The sequence below is a fragment of the Saccopteryx leptura genome, chromosome 2 (genome assembly GCF_036850995.1).
Source record: "Saccopteryx leptura isolate mSacLep1 chromosome 2, mSacLep1_pri_phased_curated, whole genome shotgun sequence".
Lineage (NCBI taxonomy): Eukaryota > Metazoa > Chordata > Mammalia > Chiroptera > Emballonuridae > Saccopteryx > Saccopteryx leptura.
This window is the reverse complement of record NC_089504.1, coordinates 318,406,416-318,429,970: the sequence shown is the minus strand read 5'-3', so window position 1 is coordinate 318,429,970 and position 23,555 is coordinate 318,406,416. Positions and strand designations below refer to the sequence as shown.

The 23,555-nt window shown below is 41.5% G+C and overlaps 1 protein-coding gene across 1 annotated transcript in view; it reads right to left on the bottom strand.

Moving 5' to 3' along the window:
* The window catches only part of CNTNAP2 (contactin associated protein 2), a 1,312,105-nt gene that overhangs the window by 417,394 nt on the left and 871,156 nt on the right, over positions 1-23,555 (bottom strand). Inside the window, exon 13 of the mRNA XM_066362952.1 lies at positions 3,640-3,840. Coding sequence (XP_066219049.1) covers positions 3,640-3,840 — 201 coding nt within the window. The remainder of the gene's footprint in view (positions 1-3,639; positions 3,841-23,555) is intronic.

The window sequence follows — 23,555 nt, the reverse complement described above, 5'->3', positions numbered from 1 at the left end:
TTTTTTCCTAAAAATAGGTTATAAGTTATAATGCCAGTGTCGTGTTTTCTTGTCTTTTGGCTGCCACTAAATCACAGTTTAGTATCATGAAAGTATATTGAATTTTACACAGCTTACTTTACAGGCAAAAATTGTGAACATAACTCTTTTTCAATAGATACAAAATCTAATAGTAAACTACCCAAAAGGATGGATAATTTATATTGCTTCTTTCAACAAAAGAAGCAATAAAACTATGACTTATGAGAACTAGACTACATTGAGAAATTAAAAGAAATGAAGCACTGAAGGAAACAATGAAAAGGACTGTAAATATCATCAGACAATAGAAAATATATACTTTATACCTCCACAATTAAATAAATCTTTATATACGTAGAGGAAAATACTTGAGCAGAAAATTCTTAAGTAGAAAATATAATAACTTGTAAAATGAATACATGATTACAATCTAAGATATACAAAGAAGCTTTTTAAAAGCAGGCTGAGGGTTTTGTCAAGATATAGAGAAATATTTTGGCCATCAAAAAGCATCAGGATTGTTGACTGAGACCTCACTCAAGTGGGATCTAATGCAACTTTCTCTTGGTGTCTAATTTATCCAATTCAAATTCTTGAATATTTATTTCAGAAGTAGATTTTGTTGTTTAATGATTCTTGTTTCTCATCAGTTCAGATATTGTTACATTTGCAGTTCTGGGTACATAAATATTCTATATTAACGTTTTGGAGATTTTGGATAGCCACTGATTATTTTCTCTGGGTAGAACTATTAATTCTTCATTCCCACATTGGTATGCCTCCCTCCAAACAGACTCTTCTATGGAATCAAATAACTCTGTATTGTTGAAGTCTTTTTATAAAGTTGATGAAGAACAACTGAATAGTTATTTTGCAAGGATAGATATGACCATAAAGAATGGCAAAATCATTATCTTGAAACTGATCTCATTTTAAAATTTTGTAGTAGTAAAAAGAAGAGATAACATTGCAAGTCATATATTACTAACTTTGAAATGTTGTGAGAAACCAGTAATACATAATTGTACATTTGTTAGCTAGTTGTATGTTACAACCAAACATCTATCAAAATAAAAGCGAGGTCCATTTGTATACAAAAATTAACTCTTTCTCACAAGTGTCATTAGAAACTATTGTCTCAAATGAAGTCTTTGGGTGAGGCTCTTAAAATAAAGAATAGCATTCTAAGTGCACAGCTATTACAAACTCATCTGATATTCGTTTTAATTGCCATGACTATAATGAATATACTTTGTATTCAAACAGATGTCACAAGTACTACTACAGAAGTTCCAATATAATTCAGTCTTAGTTAAGAATGAGTAAATGGATATTTAAAATCGAATGTTACCAGGAAGGTGGGGGGAGGAAAACCAATTACAGCAACATCAGCTCCCTAAAGGAGCAAATTAAAGCTTTTTTTTTTTTTTTTTTTTTTACTAAATTGTGATTTTTCTTTTTTTGTACATTTACAGAATGAAGCAACACAGGGAAACTTGCTAGATCAACCAGTTCTTTGCATCGCCTTAGTTGTTCCGCACACTAGTTAGCCTGGAACACAAACATTGGGAGTGAATGAAGGGTAGGCTGAAATTCACTTCACAATACTTAGAGGCTGGTCTATGAAAACGATTAAAAAAAATACTACTATGCTAATTTATTATAGCTGAATGAGCAGGTGGTTAGATATGCCATTGTATTTCAATTGCTCAGACAAGTTCTAATATTTCCTCTAATCTTCTCCCTGAGGAGGACTGACACCTTAAAAATCTAACGCGAGAAACCTTTAAGCCAGAAATGAAATGCAGTCTTTCTCAATGTATCATTCAGAGAATTACCCTGGGGTATTTGTTGAATGCAAACATTCATGGACCCCAACCAAGGTCCTGCCATCAGCATGTTGACAAGCTACCTAAAAATTCTGATATACACACTTGTTTAAAAACCACTGCTTGAAGGTTGGACGAGGTAAGTTTAACACTATATCTTTTCCATTTCACTCCAATCAGTAAATATTTATTAAGTTCCAGTGCTCTGTGAGTGAAAATTTGATATATAAAGGGTGCCCACAATGGCAAGAAGCATGTGATAAACCAATTGTCAAAGTAAATTTATTAAGTATAACAGTAATCTACAAATGTCCAGAGACACAATGCCCGACTGTCCGGAAACACAAAGAAAATAGCGTGTTTTTCATGCTGATGAACCATTCACTCTGGGTTCAAGACTCCTGAAAAGGTGTCTTGAAGCTGATGTTGTGTTTAGCTTATTATTAGAAATGTAAGTAGAGCATTGTTTAGAAACAAGTTTATCCTATTCCTCCGATGTTCTATGTTTTGAAAAGGAAGGTGGCAGTGTGAGGCCGCTTAGCAGGTGGGGTCAAGGACAGACGGTTCCCACAAGGGAAGAGAGGAATTATGCTTGCCTGTAATTTTAGCACAAGGCTTTGTATGTAAAGGACACTCAAGTCTTAATAATACTGTGAACTGTCGTGCTTATAACTCTTCCCTGTAAGCTGTTCCCTACAACACCGGCTCCAATACAACATGATTTTGGCCATCAAACAGTCCATTTATTGGTCTCTGACATAATGCCACTTCCAAAGTTCTTACTATTAAAAGAATAATAATAATCAGTATACTCTTTGCTATTTATTAAGTCCTGAAGTGCATCAAACCTGATTATAAGCACTTAGGATATTACCTCATTAAATTCTCACAATTACCTAGAAATAGGCATTTGTGACTCCTATTTGACTGAAAAGACCCTGGAGTTTTCAATGAACTCCCCTCAAGTGGCACACCTGAGGACGTGGCAAGGCTGAGTGGCTCTCTTTCTCTGGCTGCAGGCATATCCTTTGCTCCCACTGTTACACCATAAACGGGGACACCCCATTTTCTGTCAACATATTGCATTTCCTGCCAAAACATTGCATTTCCTGACTTTTGTGGTAAATGATATTTCCCATACATCTTTCGAACACTACTTACCCTACCTCTAATATACTCACACTCACCCAAAGCATCACTAAAAGTCAGCCATCAAGAAAAAAAAAATAGGCCGTACTTCTGGAGGCAAACCAGTACCGTTCAACGACTGCAGACAGCAAAACTCCAAATCCCAACTCCATGCTCTATGCTACTTACCTGCAGCAGGTGTTGAGGTTTTCAGGTTTACATGAAAGACAATGGAGGAACTCCACAGTAATGGCTTCAAAGTTCATAAGAAGTCTCATGAACTTTTGCCCAAAGTAACTACAGACAATTAAGCACCAAAACACTCTCAGACACACACACACACACACACACACACACACACACACACACGGGCGTGCACACACACACTCCCAGACACATATATACATATGCATATAAAATTGAAAACCTATACGTTTAAAACAGGGAATTTTTTCTTTTTAAATAATCATACTCCCTTAGCTTCCTTCTCCAGGAAAGAAACCAGGAATTCCACTTTCCCCCAGTGGTCTGCAGGTCCGCAGGTCTGCACGCTCCAGGCTGGATTCTGCCGCAATCATAAGCCACACTTGCCGGACTGTCGCAGCCGGTCCTAGCACCAGCTGAGCCCGTAATTAAAAAGCACGTCGCCTTCTCTGCCTACCTGGGGTGTTCAACAGCCTGGACATCTTGCAGAAGTAGGAGACATACTGCTCGCAGTACTCGGCGCTGCCGGTGATGGCGCTGACCTGGTCCATGGAGGCGCTGTACACGAGCTGCGTCACTGAGTGCTTGTCGGGGCTGGAGCCGCCCACCGCTGTCTGCATTTGCAGGTCGTGGGACACGATGGTCCACACTTTGTCCTCTGTGGGGAGAAAAACGCCATGGCAATGGGTCGCTTTTATGCAGATGCTTCTTCCAATGCCAGAAAATAACTGAGCTACCCTTTCACTGATTTTTCCCCACTGAAGTGATGCCAAATAGATTAAAGGCTAGTCATTCTTCAAGTGACCACTACCTTTTCTCCCACATGAGTTCTGCTTATATAGACAAAGTGGAAAAGCAATATTTTTCTTTCTTTTTTAATAAAAAACAAACACATGGTCCACAGAGCCAAAGAGAACAAGTAGCCTGAGTATTTGGTGGATGCGCTGACTTCACTGACACTAAAAGCGAGGCCCACTGGGGTTCCGTCTCCTCTTGACATGGGGTGAGGGTGCCCATCACTCCTCTGGGGGAACGGCCGTTGGCTCTCTCCTAAATTCAATGCCTGCTGTTTGCTCTGATCAGAATCTGCGTCCTCATCCTGCCAACAAATGTTCTTCCCAACCTGACCTTTAGGTGACATTAGACACTGCATTCTCAGTCATTGTAACGCCCTGCACACGTGACAGGATGCACATGAGTGATTCTCTGGGTGTTCTAGACCCTGCAGATTTCAGCGTGTGACAAGGGGTGGCAGGTATGAGATCCTGCGACGTGGACAAGGTAAAATCCTATATACGTCTGAATTGGAAGCATCGCTATGCAGCCATGATTCTGATACTCTGCTCAAAGCCCTCCTGTGGCTCCCTGGGTTTGCTCAAAGTAAAAGCCGAGGTCTTCAAACAGCTCTGAATGAAGGCCCTCCCGACCCGACTCCTCCTTGCCCTCCTCCCTCCTGTCCTGCTAAACTCCCCCTGGCTCATCTGGTTTCAGACACACCGGCCTCCGTGCACTTCTCAAATGCAGCAGACAGGTCCCTCCTGGAGCCTCTGCAGTTGGCCTTCCCTCTGGCTTGGGCCGTCCTTCCTCCATATCCTCAGGGCCATTCCTTCTCCCAGATCTGTGCTCCAAAGCCAACCTTTCCCATGCTGAGTCCCACCTACCCCATCCACACACAGCTGCTCCCACCTCCCTGTCCTGCATGGGGTCTCTCCATAGCATTGTCTCCATCTGACTTAGTGAACAATGTAATTATTTTTTTGTCCATCAGTCTTCCCACATTAGATGGAAAGAAAGCAGGGATTGTTATCTACTAAGCACACACAGTGCTTAGGACGGCGACTGGAACCCTATGAGGCCTTCAAACATACTACTTGAGTAGAAGAATGAATTAACAAACAGTAAATGGAATACAAGTCCTCGATGTAGGGACGTCTTAAAATCACTTTGGCTCACGTTCTGGCTCTGCCGGGACGATCCTGACAGTCTTGACCAGCCTCCCCTTACTTAGACTCTCCCCTAAGCCATCACTTCCCTCCACTTATAACCACACACCTCTGTACTGGAATACTTCTCAGCGTGCTCTTAAATCAGTTAAAACAAATCCTTCATGCTGCCCCCTATCCTAAGGTATTTCTTGTAGGGAACTTACTCTTCCTCATTTACCTTTGACCTCAACATAACCGCCTCCCTTTAGCAACTCTAATGCCGCAAAGCAGATGTAACATAGCTCAGTTATTCTGTCACTTCCTGACATGGTTCTGACAACAATCTGACTGTCATTTATATCCAGACCTGCAGACTTACTGTCACCTAATTAAAGACCCATTAATGAAATTAGGTTTCTTGTCTCTCTACTGTTGCAATCAGCCTCTGGCATGGAATTCTCAAATTCTCTCATTGTACTTCCTTCCTTTATTCTCCCTCCTTCCCTCCCTCCCTCCCTCCCTCCCTCCCTCCCTCCCTCCCTCCCTCCCTCCCTCCCTCCCTCTCTTTCTTCTTTTCTTCCTTCCTTTTTACTATGTGGGAAGCAGGGAGGCAGAGAGACAGACTCTTGCATATGTCCCAACTGGGATCCACCCGGCAAGCCCCCTATAGGGTGATGCTCTGCTCATCTGGGGCTTGTGAGGCCATAAAGTCATCCTCAGAGCCTGAGGCCAACCTGCTCTAACCATTTGAGCCATGGCTGCAAGAGGAGAAGAGAGAGAGAAAAAGAGAGAGAAGGAAAAGGGGGAGAGGTAGAGAAGTAGATGGGCGTTTCTTCTGTATGCCCTGACCAGGAATCAAATCCGGGACTTCCACACGCCAACACTCTACCACTAAGCCAACCAACCAGGGCCTTTATTTATTTTCTAAATCTTTACCAGTAACTTTTCCCTGTAGCTATATTTTTGTACTCTTTTTTCCTTAACTCATGATGGAGCAGCATTCTAATCACACCCATCTTTAAAGGCTAATAAATCCCTTTTCAACAGACACGAAATTATGTTCATAAAGAGAAACATTAAGCAAGTAAAACAAAACGCTCATCTGTTTATGCTCTCTGTCAACTGTGAAGACATTAGTTAATTTGTTACTATTGACAACGTCCTAATATTTTGGTCTTAGTGGCTGCTTGGCCCTCAACTCTGCTTCCATTCACCTTTACCAAACACATTTCTTCCTCAACCCTCCCATGCACTATCTTCTTTACACAGCTGACCCGGGAACAGTATAAGGGTTGGAGGGTTCCACCCTCATGCAGTTGAAAATCTCTTTATAACTTTTGACATCGCCCCCCACCTCAAAAAAAACTTAATGACTAATAGCCTATACTATTGACCAGAAGCCCTCCTGGCAACATCAACAGTGGATCGACACTTATTTTGTATATTGGACGAGGTGAAGTGAAAGTAGATTTACAGTTGTCTGTATGGAAAATAACATATAGTAATAATTAATAAACAATAACACCGGCATAAATTCTTGTGTGTTGCACATACGACAGTAAACCTACTTCTGCCCCGCCCTGTATGTATTCTATACAGTAGTCTTACAGTAAAGGTAGCTAGAGAAATAAAAGTGTTATTAAAGAAAAAAAGAAATCATATCGAAGAGAAAATATAGTTCTGGCTTTTGTTGAGAAAAACAATTCCACACATAAGTGAACCCATGCCATTCAAACGCTTGCTGTTCAAGGGTTACCTGTGTTTGTTAAATAGCCCATGCATTCATTCATTACCAAGTCTTGGCTGTAGGACAGATGTGGATCTAGGCACCAGGGAAACCACAGAGGAAAGAAAGCATTCATAAATTTTTTTGTGGCTTACATTCTTACATTCTAGTGGGGAAAGCAAAGAAATTAAAGTTTTATATATATATATATATAGTTTGCAAGTGATAATGGTGAGGAGGAAAACTAAATCAGGAAAGGGAAGAAAAGACCATGTTCTTTTTAAACACAGAGGAAATGTCAGATTTTAATAAATAAGGTCATTATTCAGCAAGCCATGTGACTGGGGAAAATGGTTCCAGACAGAGTGGATGCAAATATGACTATTTGAGCTCTGGAATATTCCCGGCATCATTTGGGTAGAGCAGGAAGCCCTGGAGCAAGGAAGGAAAGCAAAGCAGGGGTTGAGGTCAGAGAAGTAATGAGGACAGATGGGGCGTGACCTCAGGTAAGGTGGAGGGTTGTCGGCGCTGAGAGGTTTGGGGCTAAAGTAGCGTGCCTTACCTTATTATCCGACATGATATTCTTTGCATCAATAAAATTCTACTGTAGAGAAGTTTGAAAAAAGAATCTAAATATATCTTTACAAACACTTAAAACTTTGTAGTGTTGTGACAGTATGAAAAGGAACATGGAAGCCCTAACTGATGGCATGAAACAATGACTATTGAAGCATCTTGCAAATAATTTTTTTAATGCTTGCATATGACACATTGAAGTGATTCCTTTGGGACTCTGAAATCTTCAGTGACAAGTGGATGTTAACAATTTTGCAAGTATCTAGCACCTAGGAGAAAGAAGGGGATTATGTTGCATAGCCTTTCCTTTGCTAGTATCAGAGTGGAGAAATTAAGAACCCTATTCCCACATTCACAGTGTGCTTACATAATATGCATTATCAGATATGCATGTAATGCAAATAGAAACTACTGTGTATGTCAAATTCTAAGTTTCCGCCACTATTCCATTTTCATAAAGAAACTATTGACAAAGCAGTGTATTTCAAACACTGTCTTTGGATTAGTGCAGGGGTCCCCAAACTTTTTACACAGGGGGCCAGTTCACTGTCCATCAGACCGTTGGACAGCCAAACTATAAAAAAAAACTATGAACAAATCCCTATGCATACTGCACATATTTTATTTTAAAGTAAAAAAACAAAATGGGAACAAATACAATATTTAAAATAAAGAACAAGTAAATTTAAATCAACAAACTGACCAGTATTTCAATGGGAACTATGCTCCTCTCACTGACCACCAATGAAAGAAGTGCCCCTTCCGGAAGTGTGGCGGGGGCTAGATAAATGGCCTCAGGGGGCCGCATGCGGCCCATGGGCCGTAGTTTGGGGACCCCTGGATCAGTGTGTTATGAAAATACCCTTTGTCATTACTGAGAGCTCAGTATTGGTCTCATAAAATCACATACTTAAAAACTGTCATCATGTTTTTAATACTGCTGATTTAATATGTTTCCAATTAATTAATATGCTAGGACATGCACGGAGCATCCTGTGAATGTGTCCCTCTGATTGGCAGGAGTGGGGTCTTCCAAGATTTCCCAGTTTAGTTATGGTGACATGAGTGCATTAGAACAGCCCCTCTGACAACTAGACCAAGTGACTCCATCTCCTAATTCTCAAGTAATTGACTTCATGAGAACTCAATTCCTTGCATGGTTGGAGTTCTGACCAGGGACTGATAAAGCCAGAGAATGAACAGTGAAAAAAAGGAAAGAATAACTCCTCCCAGGATATTACCAGTTTTTAATTGTGTATATGTTATCTTTTGACTCTTTTCCATGTTAGCCAGACAATCTGAAGCTCACATTCTAGAACAGCTCACATTATATAAAATAGAGTGTATTTTAATATAAACCCAATCTGAGCTGAGTCCTATACATCTGCTTATGGATATCAGTGTTTTTGCTTTTCAAATGATATCATTGTCGTGTTAATGACCAATTTGTTAATCTGAGAGTTTATGTCACCTTTAGTCATATTAAATCTGAAATAACCTCTAAAAAGAGGAGACTATTATATCACAAACTACCTGCATGTCAAATGGTATATAAGATTTGTTATGCGGGCATGACCCTATACAAATTCCTTAGCAGCCCTGTTACCTAGTCTAGTTCCTCTTCAGGGATGATTTGGGGTCTCTCGCCCTTAAAACAACACAACAGGAACTGAACTATAATATATGCTTTGCCTGTGATTGTCCATATTGCACGTACGCCTTGATCTGCTAGAAAAAACTAGTGACTTCAATGTTGTGTCTCCATAAATTTCTCCTCCGTCTTATACACTGCATTCCAACGACTCTGTGGCTTTCTTTGGACATGAAAGTCTTCATAGCTGTTATCCTGATTTAATCAACCTACCATTAAACATTAACTATGAGGAAGATATGAGCAAGGATCTCCAATGAAATACTATAGCATAATAAGAATTGCTTTCTCAAAGCTTAAAAATTTGCAGCCTTCTTAGAGCCCCTATCCAAGAGAAGAAGCCCGCCATTTAAAGGAGGTAACGTAAAAAACTTGAATCCCAATAATGCACACACACTTAAACCATCTATTGTGTTCCTGATCTGTTTCAGCACTGTGTTAGCTCCTGGGGACATATGGATAAAAACAAACAAACAAACAAAAACCAGACTTAAGTTCCTGTCCTCAGCAAGCCTGGAGTTCAGTGGAGGTGAGAAAACATTAAGCTGGAAATGACAAATGACAAATCATGGCTACAACAGAGGTGGACAGACACAGGGTACTGTCAGCTCCTATTGAAAGTCCATACAACCCAGATTTAGGAAGCCAGGGAGTGGCCAAGAAGACATGGTATTTTCCATGAATCATGAAGGTTAAAAAGGGATGAGCCATTGGAAGGAGCAGGTAATAAGAGCAATTTCATCCTCCTTATAGCTCAGAGCAAATATACTGCAGACAAAAAGGGCTTAGCAGATGGGATTTAGATGGACTAGGGACTGCAGGGTCTGGCACAACAAAGTATAGGGTTGCAGAGCCTTAAAAATAGTACAGGGGTTGCAAGGTCTAGCACGTGGTCATGTGCGTGGGTGTTGCAACTCTTTGGAGATAAAGGATCAACTTAGTTTTTTTTTTTTTTCTTTTTTCTTTCATTTTTCTGAAGCTGGAAACAGGGAGAGACAGTCAGACAGACTCCCGCATGCGCCCAACCGGGATCCACCCGGCACGCCCACCAGGGGCGACGCTCTGCCCACCAGGGGGCGATGCTCTGCCCATCCTGGGCGTCGCCATGTTGCGACCAGAGCCACTCTAGCGCCTGAGGCAGAAGCCACAGAGCCATCCCCAGCGCCCGGGCCATCTTTGCTCCAATGGAGCCTTGGCTGCGGGAGGGGAAGAGAGAGACAGAGAGGAAAGCGCGGCGGAGGGGTGGAGAAGCAAATGGGCGCTTCTCCTGTGTGCCCTGGCCGGGAATCGAACCCGGGTCCTCCGCACGCTAGGCCGAGGCTCTACCGCTGAGCCAACCGGCCAGGGCTCAACTTAGTTTTAAAAATATTTGTGTGAGTCTATATATCAGGGGTCCCCAAACTACGGCCCGCGGGCCACATGCGGCCCTCTGAGGCCATTTATCCGGCCCCCACCGCACTTCTGGAAGGGGCACCTGTTTCATTGGTGGTCAGTGAGAGGAGCATAGTTCCCATTGAAATACTGGTCAGTTTGTTGATTTAAATTTACTTGTTCTTTATTTTAAATAATGTATTTGTTCCCTTTTTTTTTTTTTTTTACTTAAAAATAAGATATGAGTTGTGTGCATAGGGATTTGTTCATAGTTTTTTTTATACTCCGGCCCTTCAACGGTCTGAGGGACAGAGAACTGGCCCCCTGTGTAAAAAGTTTGGGGACCCCTGCTATATATGATAGTCCCATAGTTAACATCATCCTCAGCAGTGAGAGGCTGAGAGCTTTTTCCTTTAGTCAGGAACAAGCCACAGGGAACAGGATTAGGGATTTACATAGGCTTTAAGTTTATACAGTATTTGATGTTCTATTTCTTAATCCGAGTGTTGTACACCAACTAGAAATATTTCATGTTGAGACAAACAAATAGGAGATATCTCATTTCAGATAAACCCTGTGTGATGTCTTTGATTTACAAATGTAATAATTTAGGAACTATTACATGAGCTATTGCATGTGGTCTCTTGAGTAAGTCACAAAATGATTTCTCAAGTAGCTACCATTCCTAGTTATTTAAAGCATCAATTTCTACAAAAATCTTTTATAAAACTTTTAGATAGAAAGATCCAGTATTCTGTTAGATCTCAACATAGTTTCTTTTTTTTAAAATTTATTTATTAAATTTAATGCAGTGACATTGATAAATCAGGGTACATATGTTGAGAGAAAACATCTCCAGATTATTTTGACATTTGATTGTGCTGTATACCCCTCCCCCAAAGTCAAATTGTCTTCTGTCACCTTCTATTTGGTTTTCTTTGTGCCCCTGCCCTCCCCCAACCCCTCTCTCCTTCCTCGCCCCATCCCCCCTCCCCACACCCCTCACCCCTGTTGTCATCACATTCTTGTTCATGTCTCTGAGTCTCATTTTTATGTCCCATCTATGTATGGATTCATATAGTTCTTAGTTTTTTTCTGATTTACTTATTTCATTCCATATAATGTTATCAAGGTCCATCCATGTTTTTATAAATGATCCGATGACATCATTTCTTATGGCTGAGTAGTATTTCATAGTATATATGTACCAAAGCTTTTTTATCCACTCGTCCTCTGACGGACACTTCGGCTGTTTCCAGATCTTCGCTATTGTGAACAATGCTGCCATAAACATGGGGGTGCATTTCTTCTTTTCATACAGTGCTATGGTGTTCTTGGGGTATATTCCTAACAGTGGGATAGCTGGGTCAAAAGGCAGTTCGATTTTTAATATTTTGAGGAATCTCCATACTGTTTTCCACAGTGGCTGCACCAGTCTGCATTCCCACCAGCAGTGCAGGAGGGTTCCCTTTTCTCCACATCCTCGCCAGCACTTACTCTGTGTTGTTTTGTTGATGAGCGCCATTCTGACTGGTGTGAGGTGATATCTCCTTGTGGTTTTAATTTGCATTTCTCTAATGATTAGTGATGTTGAGCATTTTTTCATATGCCTATTGGCCATCTGTATGTCCTCTTTGGAGAAGTGTCTATTCATTTCTTTTGCCCATTTTTGGACTGGATTGTTTGTCTTCCTGGTATTAAGTTTTACAAGTTCTTTATAAATTTTGGTTATTAACCCCTTATCAGACGTATTGTCAAATATGTTCTCCCATTGTGTAGTTTGTTTTTTTATTCTGTTTTTGTTGTCTTTAGCTGTGCAAAAGCTTTTTAGTTTGATATAGTCCCATTTGTTTTTCCTGTCTTTTATTTCACTTCCCCGTGGAGATAAATCAGCAAATATATTGTTCCAAGAGATGTCAGAGAGCTTACTGCCTATGTTTTCTTCTAATATGCCTATAGTTTTAAGGCTTACATTTAAATCTTTTATCCATTTTGAGTTTGTTTTTGTGAGTGGTGTAAGCTAGTGATCTAGTTTCATTTTTTTGTAGGTAGCTGTCCAATTTTCCCAACATCATTTGTTAAAGAGACTGTCTTTACTCCATTGTATTTCCTTACCTCCTTTGTCAAATATCAGTTGTCCATAGAACTTTGGGTTTATTTCTGGGTTCTCTGTTCTGTTCCATTGATCTATATGCCTGTTCTTATGCCAGTACCAGGCTGTTTTGAATACAATGGCCTTGTAGTATAACCTGATATCAGGAAGTGTGATACCTCCCATTTTATTCTTCTTTTTTAAGATTTCTGAGGCTATTCGTGTTCTTTTTGGTTCCGTATAAATTTTTGGAATATGTGATCTATATCTTTGAAGTATGTCATTGGTATTTTAATTGGTATTGCATTGAATTTATAGATTGCTTTGGGTAATATAGACATTTTAATGATGTTTATTCTTCCTAACCATGAGCACGGTATATGCTTCCACTTGTTTGTATCTTCCTTGATTTCTTTTATCAATGCTTTGTAATTTTCCGAGTACAAGTCTTTAGTCTCCTTGGTTAAGTTTACTCCTAGGTACTTTATTTTTTTGGTTGTAATTGTGAAGGGGATTGTTTCCTTAATTTCTCTTTCTGACTGTTCATTGTTGGCATATAAAAATGCCTCTAATTTCTGAGTATTGATTTTATATCCTGCCACTTTGCTGAATTCATTTATCAGGTCCAGTAGCTTTTTGACTGAGACTTTAGGGCTTTCTATATACAATATCATATCATCTGCAAATAATGATAGTTTTACTTCTTCTTTTCCAACTTGAATGCCTTTTATTTCTTCTTCTTGTCTGATTGCTGTGGCTAGGACTTCCAGGACTATGTTAAATAAGAGTGGAGAAAGGGGGCACCCCTGCCTTGTTCCTGATCTTAAGGGGATTGCTTTTAATTTTTGCCCATTGAGTATGATGTGGGCTGTGGGTTTGTCATAAATGGCCTTTATCATGTTGAGGAATGTTCCCTGTATTCCCACTTTGCTGAGAGTTTTGATCATGAATGGGTGCTGGATTTTATCAAATGCTTTTTCTGCATCTATTGAAATTATCATATGGTTTTTCTCCTTCTTTTTGTTCATGTGATGAATCACATTGATTGCTTTACGAATATTGTACCAGCCTTGCCTCCCCAGAATAAATCCCACTTGATCATGGTGTATGATTTTTTCTATATATTGTTGGATCCGGTTTGCTAATATTTTGTTGAGGATTTTAGCATCTATATTCATCAGAGATATTGGCCTATAATTTTCTTTCTTTGTGTTGTCTTTGCCTGGTTTTGGAATTGGAATTATGCTCGCCTCATAAAAGAAGCTTGGAAGTCTTCCTTTCTCTTGAACTTTTTGAAATAGTTTGAGAAGGACAGGAGTTAGTTCTTCTTTGAATATTTGGTAGAATTCAGTTGTGAAGCCATCAGGCCCAGGACTTTTCTTTGTTGGGAGTTTTTTGACAACTGTTTCGATCTCATTTGGTGTAATCGGTCTGTTTAGGTTTTCTGATTCTTCCAAATTGATTTTTGGAAGATTGTATGTTTCAAGAAATTTGTCCATTTCATCTAGGTTGTCTAGTTTTTTGGCATATAGTTCTTCATAGAATTTTCTTACAATATTTTGTATTTCTGTTGTGTCAGTTGTTATTTCTCCACTCTTGTTTCTAATTTTATTTATTTGAGTCCTCTCTCTCTTTTTCTTGGTGAGTCTAGTTAAAGGTTCATCGATCTTGTTTACCTTTTCAAAGAACCAGATCCTAGTTTCATTGATCCTCTGTATTGTTCCTTTAGCCTCTATGTCATTTATTTCTGCTCTGATCTTTATTATTTTCTTCCTTCTACTAGCTCTGGGCTTTACTTGCTGTTCTTTTTCTAGTTCTTTTAGATGCTGGGTTAAGTTGTTTATTTGAGCTTTTTCTAGCTTCTTAAAGTGTGCCTGTAGTGCTATGAACTTCCCTCTCAGTACTGCTTTTGCAGTGTTTCATAAATTTTGAGTTGTTATATGCTCATTGTCATTCGTTTCTAGGATTTTTTTTATTTCTTCTTTGATCTCATTTTTAATCCATTCATTATTTAACAACCTGCTATTTAGTTTCCATGTGTTTGAGAATTTTTGAGCTTTTCTGTTGTGGTTCATTTCTAGTTTCATGCCATTGTGATCAGAGAAAGTGCTTGATATGATTTCAATCTTCTTAAATTTGTGGAGAGCACTTTTGTGCCCCAACATGTGGTCTATTCTAGAGAATGTACCATGAGCACTTGAAAAGAATGTATATTCTGCTGCTTTAGGGTCAAAGGTTCTGAAGATATCTATTAAATCGAGTTGATCTAGTGTGTCCAATAAGTCTGCTGTTTCTTTGTTAATTTTCTTTCTTGAGGATCTATCTAGTGATGTTAGTGGAGTATTGAAATCCCCTACTATTATAGTATTGCTGTTGATCTCGCCCTTTAAGTCCACCAAAGTCTGCTTTATATATTTAGGTGCTCCTATATTAGGTGCATAGATATTTATAATAGTTATATCTTCCCTTTGGATTACTTCCTTTATCATTATGTAGTGGCCTTCTTTATCTTGTTTTAAAGTCCAGTTTGTCTGATATAAGTATTGCTACCCCAGCTTTTTTTTTCATTTCCATTTGCATGAAATGTTTTTTTTCCATCCTTTTACCTTCAATCTATGTGTATCTTTTGTTCTAAGGTGTGTCTCTTGTAGACAGCATATGTACAGGTCCTGTTTTCTTATCCACGCAGCTACCCTATGTCTTTTGATTGGATCATTTAATCTATTTACATTTATGGTTATTATTGATATGTAGTTGTTTATTGCCATTTTATTCTTTAAAGCTGTATTCCTTTTTTTGCTATATTCTTTTCCCACTTTATCTGTTTACACCATGCCCCTTAACATTTCCTGCAGCATTGGTTTGGTTGTAATGAATTCCTTGAGTTGTTTTTTGTCTGGGAAGCTTTTTATTTCTCCTTCAATTTTAAATGATAGCCTTGTTGGATAAAGTAGTCTTGGTTGTAGGTTCTTGTTCTGCATTACTTTGAATATTTCTTGCCATTCCCTTCTGGCCTCAAGTGTTTCTGTTGAGAAGTCGGATGTCATCCTTACGGGGGCTCCTTTGTAGGTGATAGCTTTTTTTTCTCTTGCAGCTTTTAATATTTTCTCATGGCCCTGGCCGGTTGGCTCAGCAGTAGAGCGTCGGCCTGGCGTGCGGGGGGCCCGGGTTCGATTCCCGGCCAGGGCACATAGGAGAAGTGCCCATTTGCTTCTCCACCCCCCACCCCCCCCTCCTTCCTCTCTGTCTCTCTCTTCCCCTCCCGCAGCCAAGGCTCCATTGGAGCAAAGATGGCCCTGGCGCTGGGGATAGCTCCTTGGCCTCTGCCCCAGGCGCTAGTGTGGCTCTGGTCGCGGCAGAGCGATGCCCCAGAGGGGCAGAGCATCGCCCCCTGGTGGGCAGAGCGTTGCCGCTGGTGGGCATGCCGGGTGGATCCCGGTCGGGCGCATGCGGGAGTCTGTCTGACTGTCTTTCCCCGTTTCCAGCTTCAGGAAAAAAAATATATATATATTTTCTCTTTATCACTTAGCTTTGGTATTTTAATTATGATGTGTCTTGGTGTAGGTTTCTTTGGGTTTCTCTTTAATAGAGTCCTCTGTGCTTCTTGGATTTGTGAGAGTTTCTCCTGCATTAATTTAGGGAAGTTTTCAGCTATGATATGATTGAACAAAGTCTCTATCCCTTGTTCTTTTTCTTCTTCTTCAGGAACCCCTATGATGCGGATGTTATTTCTCTTCATATTGTCTCAGAGCTCTCTAAGAGTTTCCTCAGACTTTTTGAGTTTCTTTTCTTTTTTCTTCTCTGCTTTCATGCCTTCATTCCGGTTGTCCTCCAACTCGCTGATTCTATCCTCAGCTCTATCTATTCTGTTTTTAATTCCTTCCATTGTGGTCTTTATTTCTGATATTGTATTTGTCATCTCCATCTGATTCTTTTTTATACTTGCTATTTCTTTATTTAGGTGTTCATAATGACCATGCATTGTTGTTCTAAGATCCCTAAGCATCCTTACAATCATTATTTTGAACTCCGCATCTGGAAGTTTGGTTATTTCCATATCACTCAGTTTATCTCCTGAAGGTGTCTCTTGTGGTTTCATTTGGATTGCACTTTTTTGTTTTCTCATTGTGTTTGGGTGTTTTATTTGTAGAGTTGGTTGAGTCTAGGCTTGGTGTTGTCTGCCTCCAGTTTTCAGTTGTGTTATTTCTAGGTCTTCTTGGGTTGGTATCAGCTATTATTTGTAATCCACTTTCGGATTTGGGCAGCTTTGAAGTCTTGATTTGTTTGTTTTCTTAACAGGTGATAGTCTTGTTTATTGATCTCAGCAGGGGGCTTCCTTGAAAGTGTATCCAGGAATGCAATGGGTGTAACCTAAGACTCTGAAGGCCTCTTCAGCCATCTAATCTCTCTGGGGGCAGGGTGTTTTCTCAGCTTCAGTAGGAGGAGGTGTATCTCAGATCTCCATAGAGACCTAAGTTACTGCCTCTCCTCCCCACTTCTTGTTTTCAGCTGTGTCTTGTTGCGCTGATTGGAGCTGGAGAGATGTCCGGAGATCTCTGATCCAGAAGCAATTCAGTACTGTTTTGTGGAAGGTTCAGTCCCTCCCCCAGCTATGGCCGCCTCCAGCACAGATGAGTCAGCTTTTTTAGTTCATTTCCTGCATTCCTTAGCCCCTCACAGTCTGTCCCTCTCCCTGTCCTTTCCACTTGGGAGATAAGCTGGTCTTTTCAAGACACCTTGCTCCCTGGTCACCAGGGAAGTGGCTGTGAGCAGTATTTTCTGCTCTTTTCCCTTGGGTGAGAGATCCCCTCTGGGCTCTCAGCCTCCTCCTCCCCTCCGTTCCTGTAAGCAGAGGAGATTCAGGCGCTCTCTACCAGGTTTGTTGTGGCTTCTTCTTTGCTCTTTGGTTTTTGAGAGCTGTTCTTGTAGTCCAGAGTTGGTTTTTCATGCTGATTTTTCCTAAATTGATTTGTATTCCAGTTTGGTGGTGAGAGCTGGGTGTCTGTGCATCCACCTACTCTGCTGCCATCTTCCCATCTCAACATAGTTTCTTTTAAAGTCATTTGTAAGAGGATTCAGTTAAAAGTTTTATCCGTATTTTGGATAGTTAAGGTTAATGACTGTAAATTGTTTTTTCTTCTTTTCCAAGTGAGAGGAGGGGAGATAGAAAGACAGACTCCCACATGCGCTGACCAGGATCTACCTGGCAAGCCCCATCTGGGGTTGATGTTCTGCCCATCTGGGGCCATGCTTGCAACCGAGCTATTTTTAGCACTTGAGCCAGAGGCTCCATGGAGTCATACTCAGAGCCTGGAGCTGATGTGCTTGAACCAGTGGAACCATGGCTGCAGGAGGGGAAGAGACAGAGAGAGAGAGTAGGGAGGGTAGGGAGGAGAAGCACATGCTTGCCTCTCCTGTGTGCTCTGACAAGAATCTAACCTGGGACATCTACATGTTGGGCTGACGCTCTACCATTGGGTCAACCAGCCAGGGCCATGACTGTAAATTTTAGAGTTGTTTTGTTTATAAGGTTTTCTCAAGAATTATGATCCTCTTGACATCACTGAAATTATTAGACATGGGATGGTACATATTTCTTTCCTTCCCAAAAGGATACGGCGTGAGTATTATGATCATCTCTGTAGCCTGGACCCTCATATAGGGTCCGTTTCTCCACAGTGGGCTGTGGTTGTTTGAGCTACATGGTAATGCAACTATGTATGCAGCTCAGGTGGCGTAAGCAGCTTTAATCATGTGTAGAGAAACAAGGTAGGCAAAGCAGATGGCACCTCTGCAGGAAGCATCAAAGACCCGAACGGAACGTGCAGCGGATGTTCTGCAGGTGTTGGAAAATGTTGATTATCACAACGCTCACAGCTCCAGCCAGACAGCGATGACAAACCCTGCGCTGTGAACCCATATAATCAACAATGCTCACTCTCACCCACCTGAGGAACTATGGGGAGCTTATGGGTGTCTTTTTTCTAGGAAGACATGAAGGTGTTTGCTTGGAGGAAAGATACTTGTTAACATTTTTGTTCCATGGTAGGAATGCTAAAATTCTTTCACAACTGGGCTGGAGTTACGGACTGCCTTTCCGTCAAGGCATAGACAAGCTAATCTTCCCCATCCTTTTCCTCTCACACCAGATAGAGATGCAGTTTGTGGGTGTCTGACAGTCAGGAGTGCACCTGGGCAGTCGCTGTTTTCTACCCTGTGCAAGAAGTGAAAGCTCCTCTTTTGACTACTGCAGCTGACAAATGTAATTAGACTTTCATCTGAGTTCACACTTGGAGCCTAAGTAAATGTCTTCTTCTATCAATGACTTGACCCTGCCTGTGGACCTTTAAACATAACTTTTCTCATTATTGAAAAATACTTTTGAACAGATTGCACATACCTGGTTACAAAATATTGCTTCAAATAGCTACCCCACCAGACTGACCCCTGACCTGTGGCTGGGACTTGGAGGTGCCCATGCTGTTGGAACTTTCCTTGTTATTTCCCTCTGTGCAGAAGGCGTTTCCTCGGATGGTCTCACGGTCAACACCCTCACTTCCATTCAGTCTTGATCAAATGGCATATCGTATTGAGCCCCCTCCCCCAGCCACCCTGTCCTATCGCATGTAGAAAAATAGACTTACAACCCGCTCCGCCCCTGACTCTCTCTGGTTTTCCGTTCGGTACATATGGCCTTCTAACACAGTACATAATTCACTTATTTGCTATTGTCGTTTTGTCCTATCTGCCTCTCCTGCCCCTGTTCTCATGGATGTCCCAGGGTTTTTTGTTGTTGTTGTTGTTTTTGAAATAAATGTTGATTACTGATGCACTTCCAATTCTTAGCACGGTGCCTAGCAGTCTGCAGACATTCAATAAATATTGTGCAAGTCATACACCTCACCCCATCTTCATTTAGTTTCCAACAAACCTCTCTCGCCACCGTCATTACTGATTCCCATAAAACGCCCATTTGAGATGGAGTTCGTGGGTGATCGATCCCACTGGACAGCTCTATCATATTAAACTTCAAAAGCGAAACCCTTTGAGAAATCTTTTACGGGTGAAACAATCAGAGTGACATCTGACGTGATGGGATCCGGGCTCTGTCCTCGCCACATTTACGAGACATGCAAGTGTAAGGGGATTGAAAAGAGCAAGGTAAAGATCCGTCTGGGGTGCAGTGCGCCTCTGAAAACCACCGTCCTCTTCCCGGGCCGAGCAGGAAGACAGTCATTATTCTGCGGCAGGTGCTCACACGCGTTTACACGGTGAAAGCATCATGAGCACGTGAATATTTATTTAGAACAACTTGTTTCATTCCAATCCCTGCTTTAGGCTCTGGGGACACTAAAACAAATAACATACATTTAATGCCACCAAAGAGCTAGTGGGGGGGGGGAGGCAAGTACACAGAGTAAGTAGTTACAGCACAACCTGAACAAGTAAGGGCTAATATGTTGATGCCTGCTGGAGTCATCTGCGTCACGAGATTTACTATGTTAAGTCATATATCTGCCTGCTACCTACACCAAATTCTTTATCCTATGGAGCACTTGGACACTCCCTAGTATTAACCTTTACATATCTATTGTTATACTGTTGGGAAGTTTTGTTTTCTCTCAGCACTTAGTTTAAACCTAAGTTGTAACAGGCTGACCTGCAAAATGATATTGTTTCTGAAGTTTCTATTCAGAAAGCTCTGGTGTGGCAGAAAAAAAGAGATACTTTGAAATGGCAGTGTGAGTTGCTAATAACAGGACAGAATCTTAAAGGCAGGCACCTCTTTCATGATGAGCTTGGCTCCCATCACTGTCTGCCCCATAAACTTGGGAAGGTCACAGATGTCCACGCAATCACCTCTTCCGAGGCCCCGAGGGCTGGGCTGTAAGTGACTTCCTGTTATAGGATATGTGGCCCTTCTTCCCTCCTTCTAACTCATGCACCAGGCTTAATTAAAAAAAAAAAATTTGCCCTGGCTGGTTGGCTCAGTGGTAGAGCGTTGGCCTGGCGTGCAGAGGTGCCGGGTTCGATTCCCAGCCAGGGCACACAGGAGAGGTGCCCATCTGCCTCTCCACCCCTCCCCCTCTCCTTCCTCTCTGTCTCTCTCTTCCCCTCCCGCAGCGAGGCTCCATTGGAGCAAAGATGGCCCGGGCACTGGGGATGGCTCCTTGGCCTCTGCCCCAGGTGCTAGAGTGGCTCTGGTCGCGGCAGAGTGATACCGCGGAGGGGCAGAGCATCGCCCCCTGGTGGGCAGAGCGTCGCCCCCTGGAGGGCATGCCGGGTGGATCCCGGTCGGGCGCATGCGGGAGTCTGTCTGACTGTCTCTCCCGGTTTCCAGCTTCAGAAAAATACAAAAAAAAAAAAATATGATACAGACAACATTTATCACTTTGGAAGAAAATCCCTAAATAATCAACTCCTCTAAGTATTTAATTTTCCCCATTAACTCAGTTTCTATTCACTGAAGCAGCCCCCATTGTGAGCAACATTAGTAAGACAGGCTGACAGATTAAGTTCCTTGCTGAGGATAATTAGCTAGAAAGAACTTTTTAGGGAAAGAAAACCCTTAAGATACCAGAGTGCACCGATTTGAAGGGACTAAAACTGTTTGCACTTTAATTTTAACGAAAGTACAAGTGTATGAGGTGGTCTCACTCTTTAAAAAGGGTTCCAAGAGGTTTCCTGAAATATATACTACAGCACCTCTAATGCCAGCACATCTGTCCCAAGTGTCAAGGACACACCACTTGTTCTGGCTCTTAGTCCTTTAGGTTTCAGTTTCCAGGCACTTTGCCAGAGATATCGCCCACTCCCATCCCACCCCTACCCCCGCCCCAATACCACACCAAATCCAAGTTAGATATCCATCCATCTTTCTCAGGCTTCACTGGCCACCTTTCTAGAATGCTAGAGAACAAACTTATTTTGAAAGCTTATAAATAAAGGGACATAATAAAATATTTATCCTACCTTTCTTATACAAACTCAGGGTGACCAGCAAGTTGAAGAAGGGAAGTTCTCCTTTGTAGAAGTATTCCAAGCATTTGAAGAACAAACGGTGGTAAGATAATAGCATGATTTTGCAGCCACTAATGAACAAGTGAATGGTCCGCTATGGCTGCTAATATCATAGAATGAAGACATTGTGGGTCACCTGATGGAAGGACACCCCAGCAACCATAAAGTGTTACTAGTAAACAATTTCACCACAAGTCACATCAAACCTGTAGGCCACTGGGAATATACCAGTTATTAAGCCTTTGGGAACTGCAACAGGTAAAGACTTGGTATGTTCCAGAAATAAACTGTAAGATTGTAAGAAGGGGCTGAGAAAGAGAGAGAGAGAGAGAGAGAGAGAGAGAGAAGAGAGCACGCTTGAATCTATAAATTCAAAAGAGACTTGAGAAACACAACAACAAACCAGCGTGCGCACTTCTGTCAGATCCTACGTCAAATGAACTGTACGGAGAGCAATTATGAAACAACTGGGGAAAATTAACACTGGATATTTAAAGATATAAAGGAATTACAGTGAATTGTTTTTTAGATCTGATAATGAGATTGTAGATAGGCTTAAAAAAAAGAACCCAAATCTTTTAAGACACAGATGCGCCAATACCCATCGATGTCTGGAACTTGCTTCACAGTAATTCCATGGGGGCACATACAACTCTAAGAGTGGTACAAAGGAAACAGGACCAGCCACGGGAGGAACTTGGGGAAGCTGGGCAGACCATGGTGCACAGGACTTTTTGTACAGTGTTCCCTAATTCTGGATTATGTTTGCAAGCTAATCACCCAGCAGAGAAAATACATGCTTCTAATAATAATCAAGGAATTACTACAATTCATATTCATTTTGTGCAGGGATTTTAAAGACTATCTTCAATAGTTAAATAAGGGAATTGCTATCACATGAATATCACCTTGATCGATATCATTACTCCTTGATATTTGGAAAGAAAAAAGGATGAAAATAATTCATGTACAATTATTAAATATAACTTAGAGGCAGTGGGTATTAGGAATGTAGTAACGAGAGAGACAGAGAGAGAGAGAGAGAGAGAGAGAAAGAGAGGAGAGAAGGAAGGATCAAGAAAGGGAAAGGAAGAGAAGGTGAGGAGAGAAGACACGGGATATTCTACAGTGCGCAGAATGCGATTGGGGCCTGCACAGGGGAGGAGAAGGCAGACAGGGTGACCGGAGAGGGGGAACAAGACTCCGCAGGGGTCCGAAAACCCTGGGCCACTCCCCTTTGTACGGTCTTCTAGGCGAGAATACCTTTTACAGTTTTTAATGGGTGGAAAAATAAAGAGAGAAGACTAACATTTCGTGACGCACGGAAATGCTATGAAATTCACAGAAATGAAGTTTTATCGGAACACGGCCACGCTGATCTGTTTACGCGCTGTCACGGGCTGCCACCGCATTGCATGGGCAGAGCCGAATCGCCGTGACAGCGTCCGCATGGCCCACAAATCCTTAAATATTTACTCGGTGGCTCTTTATAGAACAGATTTGCTGACCCTTCAACAAAAAGTGACAAGTGGAGAAAGCAGAAAGAATGAAGAAAAACAACTGGCGGTATGGAAACGCTGCAGCATCCCAGAACAAGACTGAGAGATGACAGTTGGTTCCTAGAAACTGATCAAATCATGGGGCAGATCAGTGAAGGGTGAAAGAGGAGGACTGAACGCGCCCGGTCCACAGTCTGTTCCAATTTCCTGCATGAGGAAAGAATGCTGATCTAAGTGTCCACTACTTGACACCCATCTGTAATTTCCTGTGCAGGTCAGATAGGCAGGTGGGGGGGGGTGTAGGATGGCTGTCACCTTTCTGGATGGAAGAGACGGGTAAATGGGAGAACCCATGTATGCTGGTGGAGCAATCATAATTTCCATTTTTGCCAAGCCAGATTTGAAATGCCCAAGAGACAGTTAAATGCTGACGTCAATTAGAACCAAACAACTGGGACTTGAGAGAAAGGTCGCAGCAGGAGGCGTGGATGTTGAAGCGGTGGCCTAAAGAC